This window comes from Polyodon spathula, chromosome 8 (assembly GCF_017654505.1).
Source record: "Polyodon spathula isolate WHYD16114869_AA chromosome 8, ASM1765450v1, whole genome shotgun sequence".
In the NCBI taxonomy this organism is placed as follows: domain Eukaryota; kingdom Metazoa; phylum Chordata; class Actinopteri; order Acipenseriformes; family Polyodontidae; genus Polyodon; species Polyodon spathula.
Genome location: NC_054541.1, coordinates 2,056,344 through 2,069,882, shown reverse-complemented (window position 1 = coordinate 2,069,882; position 13,539 = coordinate 2,056,344). Strand labels below are relative to the sequence as shown.

Here is a 13,539-nt window from a genome sequence, read left to right as displayed (position 1 = left end):
CAGAAGTTGTTGATGCCTATCAGTCTGGAAAGGGTTACAAAGCCATTTCTAAGGCTCCTGGGTTCCACCAAACCACAGTCAGAGCCATATTGTCCAAATGTTTGGGACAGTACTGAATCTTCTCAGGAGGGGCTGTCCTGCCAAAATCTCTCCAATAGCAAGGCATAAAATCGTCCAGGAAGTCACAAAGAACCCTAGAACAACATCCAGGGATCTGCAGGCCTTTCTCGCCTCGGCTAAGGTCAGTGTTCATGACTCCACCATCAGAAAGACACCGGGTAAAAGTGGGATTCATGGCAGAATAGCAAGGCAGAAACCACTGCTCACTAAGAACATGAATGCTCGTCTCAAGTTTGCCGAAAAGCACCTGGATGATCCTCAAGAGTTCTGGAACAATGTTCTATGGACAGATTAGAACTTTTGGCCAACATGGTCCCTGTTATGTCTGGCGAAAACCGAACACTGCATTCCACAGTAAGAACCTCATACCATATGTCAAGCATGGTAGTGGTAGTGTCATGATTTGGGGATGCTTTGCTGCATCAGAATCTGGACGACTTGCCATCATTGAACCAACCATGAATTCTGCTCTATATCAGAGAATTCTACAGGAGAATGTCCGGTGATCCGTCCATGAGCTAAAGCTGAAGCGCAGCTGGGTCATGCAGTAAGACAATGATCCGAAACAAGCAAGGCTACATCAGAATGGTTGAAGAACAAGAAATTTAAAGTTTTGGAATGGCCTAGTCAAAATCCAGACCTAAACCCCATTGAGATGTTGTGGCAGGACCTGAAACGAGCAGTTTATGCTCGAAAACCCACAAATGCCATTGAGTTGAAGCAGTTCTGCATGAAGGAATGGACCAAAATTCCTCCACAGCGCTGTAAGAGACTGAGCAATAACTACAGGAAACGTTTGGTTGCAGTTATTGCTGCTAAAGGTGGCGTAACCAGTTATTGAGTCTAAGGTGGCGATTACTTTTTCACACTGGGGCATTGGGTGTTGCATAACTTTCTTTAATAAACAAATGAAATGACTATCAGAATTTTGTGTTATTTGTTCACTCAGGGTCCCTTTTATCTAATATTAGATTTTTGTTGAAGATCTGAGTACACTCAGTGTCAAAAATATGCAAAAATGCAGAAAATCAGACCTGTACCATAACATGTGCCAGAAATGGCTGCTGTCATTCATTGTGTTGTAAACTGTGTGCATTTGTTTCATGTATTTTTCATCCTTGCAACACAACAGTTGGCAATGTTACAATCCACCATGGTTAACAAAGTTATCAAAGATGTCTTACGTATAAGTGTCTATAAAAAACAGGGCAGTCTGACAAGAAAAAAACACACATAGAGCACATGTCTCATGCTGCTTATTCCCTGAAAGCCAATATAATAATGCCAGGTTGTCTTGCCAAGTACAGTACTGGTGAAAGAGATGTAAACAAGCATCAAACGGTTATTTTCAAGGAAGGGCATATTCACAACTAGCAATTTACATTATATTTCCAGAAACATCATTTTTCAAACCTGCCTTGGACCAAAGCAGGATTTTCCTAATGCTCACACTTTTTTGCTGTAATGCTTATTTTATTAAAGTGACACTGCAGGGAGCAATGCTGTAGAGCCCTGTATACGAGAAGGAGAGTTCAGTAGCTCATGTTAGTGGCATGTGTGCCTAACTTCATTACCCTGGAGCACTGGCATATCTTCCTGCTCCAAATTGTGGAGGGAAATTATTGAATTCTGATATATATATATATATATATATATATATATATATATATATATATATATATATATATATATATATATATATATATATATATATATATATATATTATATAACTGAATATGCCTTTTAGTCTACAACAGACAGTGATTACATCAGCTAAGGGTAGCAGTTAACCCTTGAGCTTCTGGATAACATTACACCTCACTCCTAGGCCATTTGATAACACTGACTCTGTTTTAATCTTATCTTGTGTTACATCCTATCTTATTGTCCTACTGAAACTTTCTAGTAACACAGACACCAGACATACCCTATTTTCAAGCTTGTATAAACTGTATAAATATCAACTGCAACCCCACTTGGGTTAACAGTCTCTTTTAGGCTCGTCCCTTGTATATATTGATTAAACTATCTAGAGCAGGCAATAAACCTGAATCCTGAGTCTCTTTGTATAGAGGAGTATAAATACACTACAAGATAACAGTATTGCCAGGTATTGACAGATGGGTATAGGGAATACAGTATGAGGTATTACTGTAACCTTGAAGTAATCTGTTAAGAGCTGTAACCCACAATTAAATAAATACAGAACCTGCTATGTATCGCCACCATTCCTATTTCCCTGTCCCGGATTAAGAAGGTCCGTCACACAGCAGGATAATACCTCCACTCTCCCCTGAGCAGCAGGATCTTGACAAAGACGCGTCCACGCCCTGTGGTTTCCTGATGCATGTAATGCAATGTTTCAGGCTCCAGGCTCAGACAGTACGTATTGCCCATGCTGCTCAGACAAGCTGTGTTCTGTGCTGTCTGCTAATTGCCGAGCTAATTTAATTAAGAGAGAACAGCTGAGCAGCAATACCTGGACCTGCACACGCACAGCGGGGGACTGGCACACAGCTCTCTGCCACTGTAACGGACAATGTTGTGTGATACCCTGCCTGTCGGTGAGCTCTACAACACAAACGCAGACAAGCCTGGCTCTTTTTCACTGTGGTTTAGATGCTCGTTTTCTGTGCTTGGGGTCACCAGTTCGTGCCCAGCTTCCGCCCTGTTACACCAACGGCCCTGAAGGTAGACAAGCTACTGCAGCCCACTCCTCAGTGCAGCAGAGGCTATTTGGTGGCTTATCGCTGGTTAATCTCAAACCTTTGTCAGGTCTTAAAGAGGAGCCCAAACGCATTTCTTGTTCTATAAAAAACACTAAAAAATGTTCTTCTTATTCAGCCATACGGAAAATTTCTGAGGGAGTTATTTAACTACCACGTAGTCACTTCGAAATATCACTGATCAGCACTCAGCACTCTGCATGTCCACGATAGTTGACAGTTTCGTCACTTTGTTTATGCTTGATGTCATCTTCTGATTTGAATGTTTTCAGCAAATCTTTAAGCATACTGAATATGGAGACAATCAAAAAGTTCAGTTTCTTGACTAGCAAATCTACACAGAGTGCAGAAGGCTTTCTTTCTGTTTACACAAAGCACAAGCAACGATCTGTCTTTGTACCAGTCAAAATTGAAAAATCTCAACAGTGATTTCTTGCCGGATCCATATACGTGGGCAGTTTGTTGTTTTAAAATGGGTAATCTATTAGCTTCAGGTGATATGCTGCAGCAAGTTAGCTCACAATATACAGCCAATGGGTTACCTACTGTTTTGGTGGTAGACGAAGTTGTAGGCTTCGTTACGGTATTCTGTTCAACTGGAGCAGAATCAGTCTCTTCAGGCAAAGACTTTTCTTCTAGACGTGCAACCGTCTTCATTTCTTTCATCAGACGAATGTTTGTCTGCTCTTGGTGCAGCGATCTAATTATAAAAATTCCTCAAATCCATCTCCACACATCGACCTAATACTTATCCCTGTGTTACTCCACTGGTTACCACACTCCATTGGTACTAAATCAATTAGTACAGCAAAATATAAAATAAATGTCTAAGTTTTTGGCACCCTAAATCCCATTCCCATTTTAACACATTTCATCCTTCAACTTTCATTTACACAAGATCAACAACTACAGCAGTGTGAACACAGACACAAGCTAAATAAGCAGTTAGAGATGAATACTCATTACAGTTCAGAATGTACAGTGTTTACACATCAGATTGAAAACATTTCAAAATAAATTGACATTGCCGAAGGTTAACCTGTTAAGCACATAGTACGTCTGGTCAAAGTGTACCACAAACCCCATGACTTCCCTCAGTCTGTTAGCCACAGCTTTCAACAGCAGTTTGTAAGCAATGCACAGCAGAGTGACAGGTCTGCAGTTCTTTATTTCACACAGGTCCCCCTGTAAACCAGACTACATTTGTGTAGCTGATGCATATAATTAAGAATCATTGATCAGACACACGACTGTGGAAAGCATGTCCCTCACAAAATATACTGTATATAATCTCAAACCAAAACAACAACACCGTTCTACTTAAATGTTTCTACCATGCTATCTAAAGAGGGAGGAAGCCAAAAAGTGGTAGCTAATTATTAAAATAGTGAGTTTTCAGTCTATCAATTACTTTTCTTACTTAAAGGGACTGTAGCTAACATAATTCTATAATTGTTTTTTTTTTTTGTAAATGTATATTGTAAAGAGTGTGTATTTATTGTAATTAATTAATGAAGTATCTGCTGCTCCTATGAGAGCCTGTCAGCTGTGTGTGATTTACAGCTTTGGATCTGCAGGTGGGTGTGTTCCAGCAGGGCGTCAGGTATAAAAAGGTACCATTTATTCACCTCAGGGCTGCTGCAAAACCAAAGCCAACTGTGCTAAAGAAGCTGATATTCATTTGTGTGTGTGTGTGTGTGTGTGTGTGTGTGTGTGTGTGTGTGTGTGTGTGTGTGTGTGAGTGAGTGAGTGAGTGAGTGAGTGAGAACCAAAACCAGTGTTGGATGCCAAAGAGTGAGTAAGCAAGTCGAAACCACTGACAGCCGGGCGAGTAGTATTGAACAGAGAAGATTAGTTCAGAGATTGTAGCTCCCACCAAATTTTTCATACACTGTGTTGTGTGTACTCTGTGTGCTACTATTACTTCTAAAGATTTTCTGTATTGCCAAGATACTCCACTCTGCCTTTATTTCTGTCACACGATGTTCAAGGGATCATGAGATACAAAGAAAGCTCCAGGGCTATTTTTCTATTGAGTGTCTATGGACAGGGGTCAGATTGGGCTGGTTTTCTATTGAGTGTTTATGGAGAGGGGTTGGATTGGGTTGGTTTTCTATTGAGTGTCTATGGAGAGGGGTTGGATTGGACTGGTTTTCTATTGAGTGTCTATGGAGATGGTTGGATTAGGCTGGTTTTCTATTGAGGGTCTATGAATAGGGATTGGATTGGGCTGGTTTTCTTAGTATTTAAAAATTATAAAAAATGTGAAGTATGTTTCACTGTTGCCCAGGTTCCATGGAAGAAATATATTATCCTAGTGAATGAGGGCATGATGTAATTGATAAAAAAATGAATCTTTCTGAACACAGTCCTTCCTTTACTTACTGCAGCCATATGGGAATAAGCATTATATTTTGTTCTACGAATGTACTGCAGCCACTGTTTAATATTATTGTATTGAAATGTTATGTAAAAGACATTAAAACATAGAGAATAATGGTTTACTGATCTTAACCTGAGATATCTGTCCTTCTTGGATAAAAGAGCCTGTCACAAAGACGGCTGTAGTGGGTGACATCAGACCAGAACCAGGAACCAACAAATAAACAACAGAGAGGTGGAGTTTGGTAAAGCTGAGCGATTGTTTACACTCAGCATTTAATAATGAAACAGACAGAAAATAAAAGGTTGTAAGACAAACGAAACACAGGACACGGCACTGGCAGCCAAAACAAAGAGACAAACAAAACGGACTACACAGACAAACATGGTGAGCTGATATTTTAACTTTAACTATTCTTATTATTGTTACCTCCGTCTCCAATCCCATTCTCCACTCACCGAACACACAACCCGGAGTGAGTGAAAACATACTCCTTTTATGCAGCTGTACCGAGACTCGATTGCTAATCAATCATTCAATTGGGGTCTCGGTACAACTGCATGTGAATTAATAAAGTGCAATTCCCCATGCTCACATATTATTAAATTTTACCTGCACCTGAAGGGCTGTGTAATCCTCGTGCCTAAATACAAACATACATTTTAAACACTCGTGTTACACAGACCCGTTTATATCCCATATACCAATGACTATACACCAACATTAAATACACAACACGCAACATATAACAGAAAATACACACAGGGGCGGGCACTTCGTCACACAGACAGAATGATTCTTGTTGATAAATCTCCCTCCCGACCTGTGAGGGCGTTATGTAAAGGAAACAGAGTGCCCTGGACAGGATGGCCTGACAATTAATTCCCAGGGTTAGGTGGAAGTTGGCCATCTAGAAAGGGGGTTGGAGCTATGGTCAAATCATCGGCCCAGAAGGGATGTGGCAACCTTGGATTGGAGGAGAAACGGTTCCACTCATTAACCAAAGGGTTGTGACTGACGGTATATAAGGGGACATAACAAGGCTATCTGTTCCTTTATTATGGTTGAGGTTGAACTGCTAAAGGACAAATGAAATGTAACCATGAGTGTTTTATTTGTTTGTTTTGCCTAACTGTTGTATTTGTTATTTGTTAGACAGCTAACACAAACTGGAGCTGTAGCTACAGGCCAGCACAAAACCGGATAACCAGCACTATTGTTCACGGATAAATTGTATTTGCACCATTAGCACTAATAGCACTCACCCTGGCCTTGGACTCGTGTTTGTGTATTGTGTGTGTGTTTAAATACCAGGCTTATTATTTCAGGACTGAACCCCGTGTTTATTTAACTGAGCAGTACACATCATTGGGTACTGCGAGTCCTCCACTTATTGTTTACTGTTGTCATCAGGCTATTGGATTACAAATTAAAACCATCAGTTCACCAGTACATTGTTGTCTGTCGTTATCTTGAACACTGCACCACCTCTACACCTGCACACTGCAACTCACATTGCCACAGGTGCATATACATCATGGAACTGCTATTACGAAACCAAGCAATTTCGGTGTTCCAATGTATATTTACCTTTCAGATTTCATGTAGCAATGTGACTTCACAATATCGCTGTTGTGAAACTCTGAATCCAGGAATCCCCACTGTAATGGCAACTCCATAAAACAAAAATAATCCTTTTATATCCTCTGCCACTGGTTTGGACACGTTAGGAACATTTCAGAACTGTGGTATAAACTTAACATTCCAAAATGTGCAGTTACCACTGTATCACAATTTAAGTAGCGGATTTTGATGACACTAAAACAGTGCTTGCCTGTAGAGCTCTTACCGGTCTTGCTGTCCACCGTGAAGATCTTCTCCTCCTCCAGTACGCTGTATATGACCCGTGCACTGTTCCCGTATGTGGGATCATCTGCATCGGAGGCGGTTACCTTCATCACTGATGTCCCTGCAACAAAAAACAGATCAATGCCATAGTTCACTGCAGACAAACAGTTTTCAAACCTCTGTAATGAATCCCTTTTTTTCTTCCCATTTAGGGCTGCATCTTACTCTATCTCAGCACTATTATTAATTAACTGATTGCCATAGCTTTTATTTTGCCTCAATTAAACATTCGTCCTGTGTGGAGTCCCATGTAAAGCAACCCAGTAAACACTGCTAGATTGAAGATCTCTTGATTGATTTTTCATAATTCAACGAATGGTTATAATAGTGTTCTCAATGCATATATTTTATTATGATGTTTTATTATGAATATAGTTTATTGCTTTTGAATATTCAGTCTTTCTTAATGCATTGATTATTGTTGATTATTGCCTGTCCAGTATTTGATTAGGTTGCTGATATCAGCTCTACAAAGCTCCACACTTAAGGTGTTATAAGGGAGCCCAAACCAGTCTCTTATTAGTGCGCAGCATTATCACAGTTCTCCTTCTCTTCTGCTGTTGAAGATCTTTTGGTTCTGGTATTTTCAACTTCAATTTGTAAATGCAGATATTCCATAGTTCCATAATGCTATAGATGAAAATTTGCAGCTATTCCCTTCATCCCTTCAGCTGTTGCAGTTCCAATGTACTTAATGTACATTTATTTTTGTGTGATATAAACCTAACCCTAACCCTTACCTTATTTCTACCTTTCACCCTAACACTTATCCTATCTCTACATCTAACCCTAAATCTTACCCTATCTCTACCTCAAACCCTAACCATTACCCTATCTCTACCCCTGACCCTAACTCTTACCCTACCTCTACCTCTAACCCTAACACTAACCCTTACCCTATCTCTATCTCTAACCCTAACCCTGACCCTGACCCTAACCCTTACCCTATCTCTAACTTACACTAGCTCTACCTCTCACCCAAACCCTTACCCTAGCTCTACCCTCTACCTGTGACCCTCATCCTTACCTTAGCTCAACCTCTAACCCTAACCCTAACCTTTACCCTATATCTACCTCAAACCCTAACCCTTACCTTACCTCTAACCCTAACCCTTACCCTATCTCCTCAACAGCCTAACCCTAGCCCTTACCCTATCTCTACCTCTCACCCTAACCCTGTTTTGACACAATTGTGTACTCACATATATCATGCAAAAAAATATTTACATATTAAGTACATTGTAACTATGCATAATAACAGTAATATAATTACAGCGTACTTAATATTTACATATTAAGTACATTGTAATTATGTTAAAGTATTGCAACCCTGGTATCCTCCTTCCTGGAGAATTTTTTTTTTCTGGGACAGTTAGTAAGCATGGCAAACAATGACCTAATCATCATTCATTAAAATATTCTGATATTAAATTAAATACAGTGCTACCCCGTTATAACACGTTTGTCAGGGTCCATAATTGCAGACCGCATTATTTGTGTTTTGTCTTATAACGAATATTGGCATTTTGGTTCCTGAAATGATTTACAATGGCTAAATTAATCTTGTAGTATAAGGTGGAGAATTAAGGAAGGAGACACACAAGAATGAAGGAAGGAGACACACAAAGTTTGCAGGTACTTGAATCCACGATTTGTTGGGACGATTATTCCTGGCCCCTGTCAGCCTGGGCCACACAAAAAACAACAAACAGTTTTGCACATTCACAAAGCTGCTTGTCTGGCTCAGATGTCAGCTGTGTTGAAGTTGATGTCTCCACCTACCCAGATGTCAATCAATCCCTGCTAGAATACATGTTTCTTTCAAAACTGCACATTTGACACATATATGAATGCATGCTGGGGAACTGTAATGGAACTTTTTTTGCTACAATTACTCAACTCGACTAATTTTAAAATAATCACCACATGATAATTACAGTATAATGATCCTATTATTATGTTGCATTTTCAAAAACAATTACTATAATTTTATTTTTGAAGGGGCTTTAAAGAAAAACTATAGAACAATATAGACTTCATTTCAAAAGAACTGGGATTCCTTGGTGTGCTACTGTATCAGACACTGAACTGAAGGAAAATGCGAGGAGGATGTGGCCTGCCTGGAGTGAAGTATCAGATAATTACTGGCAGCTGGTGGCATCCAGAAAGGTCACAGCTGTAAGCTTTGAGGAGAAGTGTCACACTCCAGTCCAGATATCAGAATCATGCTAATTGCTGTGAGGTAATTAAGCTAATTACTGATATATGTCACTGTCCTGTTTGTTAGCTGTCATCACCCCAGGTCTAAAGTGACAAGCAGTGCCTGGGCCCTGCTCATTAATCCTCTGGGTGGCTGCTCTGTGTGCCAATAAGCTTTAGCGACTTCAATCTCAAACATTGTCCCTTCATTGAATTAGTATAGAGGCACTGTGCTGAACTATACCCAGATATTTGAGGGAAAATGGCTACTAATGTTCTAGGAATGACAAACAACTAGAGTGGGACGTTTATTTAAATTCACTTACACCCTTATTAACTAAATATCTTGGTATGCATAGATAGATTTTTTTTTTTTCTTCTACCTGGAAACGCCAGGAGAAAAGATTTTTCTTCTAAACAGTGCATCTACATCACACACCCTCCTTCTGCCATGGTGGCCCTCTAATTGAAATGAGCATTGTTGCAGGAGGGAGCGTAATCAGTATTCACGGTGATCCTTAGAAGAGAAATTATTTTCTCCTGGCCAGCACTCCCAAGTAAATGTTGAGAAATGTATCCTCTTCATTTATGACCCATGATGTGTGATACAAAATTACAAAAGAGTCAGCAATATGTTTAAAAATATAACACTGCGATAGGGAACACAGCAAAGGTAACATAATGTGACATTAGTTTATTCTTTTAAAACTTGAAATATGTGTGAAAACTATTTTATTTTATATAGCAGGAACAAATCGCTATTTGTTATGTTGCTTCCCTGGAACATATTATTTTCAGTTGTGAGTCGGACAGTTTGGAGTGAGGCGCGTAGTTTGGTACTCTGGTAGACTGGTGGGGCAGTAGGGGTTTTGGCGCTGTTGCGTTGTGCTCAGTATCCTAGTGCTTGTATGCCCTGCCCTGCCCTGCAGCTCTCACAAAACAGAGCTGAGCCTGGTTAGTATTGAAAGTGAGATCCCTGGGGGAACGACGAAAGCCACAGGCAAAGAACCTAATACCCCAACACCCAGACTCACACCTGCAGCAGCACACTTAGCAGCTGTTTCTTAGTGTTTCCTCATATATTTAGAGTTGACAGCCTTCGTTAAACTTGCTAGTGTGCCTGCCTGTAAAGAGCTGTGTTGTTGGCACACTGTAGTATATTAGTAGAAGGACAGAGTGGGCGAGAGTGGTATGATTAGGGGTCATGATGATTAGTCTTGTAGTATGATATCCCCTGATCACCTGTAACACTTCCACTTCCTAGGTCATGTCTTCTGGGAGCAAAGCAGGTCAGTCATTAACAGCAGTAGCTAGTTGGTTACTGACAGGAAAGAAGGCCGTGAAAATGCAATCTGAAAGCTAGAACTGCAAACAGAGATTTCTATAAGCTAGTGCAGTATCAGATATCATACTTTAAAACACAATCGATTAATATAAGCCCTATCTCTACCTTTTTGGGGGGTTTCATTGAACAAAATGCGTTTTGACTATAGCCTACTATTGATATCTGAACTCAGGATAACTGTATGAATACATTTCCCAGTGCTTGCCTTGCAGATGGTACAGTAGTTCATGTCACACTCCCACATGGTTATACAGGTAAATCACTCCTGCTTCCAAATGGAATAAATGTTTGCCAGCTGTTAAAAAGCGCAGGCTAAAGGCTGTATGGAAAGCTAATATTTTAACTTGGCACCCTGCAATGCGAGAAGCCTTTAGATGTAGCTAAAGACACAGATCACCTACTGTAGCTAAATCATACTGAGAATTAATACAATTTCTGATCACCTGTGCTAGTGAGGTCTCATAGCGCAGCCTTACTGAACTCTCTTCAATGGCTTTTCAGTAATGGCACTATAAAGGCTAGCATCGGTCCTGTAAAAATGACGTAGATGCTGGTACACTACTGGAAATCAATTACAGTACCGTGGTGCCATATTTGTAAGAGACAGTGTGGTCTAGAGTTAGGATCTACACAGTGCTGGATCTTAATACAACCACCCTGTAAATAATAAAAAAAAAGTTGTACAATGCTACCTTTGTATTTATCAGCTGTCTTATACTTAGAAATACAGAAAGATAAATTCAAATGTTTACCGTTCTATAACTATTATATACTACCTTGTGTTTAAAATACAAGTTGAAAAAATCCATATTCGTTTTTCACTCATTTATTTGACCTTTATTTAGTTCATTATGATTTACACTGAAAGCAGGGAAGAGGTTGATGAAGAGAACATGGTTAAGTGTCTGAGATACTGCATGTGGCCCATTGTGATGTCACAGTTTTGAAGTGAATTCCACAACGTGCCTCAGATATATGTGTGTGTGTATGTATATATATATATATATATTTAAAGCCGGTAACCACAACCATACCAATATTGAGAATAAAACATGGTAAAAACTCAATATGGTACGCTGATGTCATGTCTTGCTTTCCTTTGTGATGTGCCATGGCATACAGCAGGTGAAAGTCGAATCTGACTGATATAAAAAAAGAATACTATACTACAACTCTGGTAATATTCCTTGACCAATGGCTTTCACTGGCTAAACTCTGTGCTGACATTGCTTCTTAGTATGGGACCAATCCCATTGTAACTGCTGCATTGTTATTGCAGGTCATTTGGGAAGGCTACTGTCCTCACTCCTCAAGCTTTATCTTGCTGTTTTATTTGTATTTTTGAAAATGAAATTGTTAATCCAGTGCTCCAAACCATTAACATGACATTGGGCTATTATTGTACCTACCAGCTCTCTCTCCTACTGAACTGGCTAATGGAAAACCACATTGAAGTCTCTGAACAATATTTAGCTGTGTGTTCAATGGTCACAATCATTTTGTTTAGCTTAGTCGTCTCCAATGGAAAAAAAACAAAAGCAAACATTAAGTAGGAATGGAATGATTTATGGGAGTGCATTAAAAGCAGGCTGTAGTGAATCAGGTTTCCTTTCTTGGCTGTGTGATAATTTGTGTGTTGCTGCTGAGATTGGTTTGAGTAATGAGTACTTGAAGCAGTGGAAGAATAAAGAGCTGGGAGGGATATGGGTGCTGATTCATTAACCAGATTTTAATCGTAGTACACAGCTGTGCACCAAATTTGAAGTGTCACTTCACAGCCTGAAATGTCACCTGACCGGTAACACTTTACGTTGTGTCCAACACATTTAGCATGTTGTGTTAACAGAACCCTGCAAATATAAGGGTTAATGTGTTTTCACAATACCCACAATCACAACTTGACCACACAACATAGCCAAATACTGTAAGATGAGTTTCCATAACACTGCAAATATAAAGTCAACATCTTGCACGGTTTCTGAGAAATTAACAGTTAAAACAAAGGAGCAGGCAACATATTTACAAGCATATGCTCAGTGTGCTTCAATATTTAATTAGCTAGAACCTCTTTGCTGCAGCGTTGGTTAAAAATGAGTTTTCCTGTAGTTTTTCCTATAATTAAAATGGCTGTGAAAACTAGAATACCTCTAGCAAGGGGGTGGTGTTCTTATTGCATTTAAATGAACACTGGTGAAAAAATACCAGAGGGAATTGAATATGTGTTAAAGCGAAACTACTGTTTAGATCCAGCGCTGTTGAGATTAAAGTAGATTTCCCCAGGTAAACTTTTGCATTCTGATATCTTATCATTTCCTCATGGTCTACCAGCGTGAGTCTGAGAGCATGGGTGTAAGGCTAGATAATGGAAGTGGGGGTGACCTACAGCACAGACTGCACCAAGTAACCAGGAGGAAGCCTTTTAAACTTTTAAATATTTAGTCTTGAGAAATGAAGAAATGTACTAATGTTGCTAATCAGTGGGATTGCATCTTTACACCCCAGAACTAGAGAACAGAGTCCTCCAATCCCAGAATTGCATCTTTACACCCCAGAACTAGAGAATGGAGTCCTCCAATCCCAGAACTGCATCTTTACACCCCAGAACTAGAGAATGGAGTCCTCCAGTCCCAGAACTGCATCTTTACACCCCAGAACTAGAGAACAGAGTCCTCCAATCCCAGAATTGCATCTTTACACCCCAGAACTAGAGAATGGAGTCCTCCTATTCTAGGACCAAGCCAATTGTATCTTTACACCCTGGAACTAGAGAGCAGATGTAGACAAGCTACTGGCCTCTCGAGGGAAAATAGAAAGCGTCCTCCAGAATCCCCAGCAAAGACCGATGACTTTGGACACC

General features: G+C 39.9%; 1 protein-coding gene across 1 annotated transcript in view; it reads right to left on the bottom strand.

The window, feature by feature from the left end:
- LOC121320152 (cadherin-22-like) overlaps positions 1 to 13,539 on the bottom strand; it is a 102,973-nt gene that overhangs the window by 70,802 nt on the left and 18,632 nt on the right. The window contains exon 3 of the mRNA XM_041258413.1: positions 7,080 to 7,199. Within this exon, the coding sequence (XP_041114347.1) occupies positions 7,080 to 7,199 (120 nt within the window). The remainder of the gene's footprint in view (positions 1 to 7,079; positions 7,200 to 13,539) is intronic.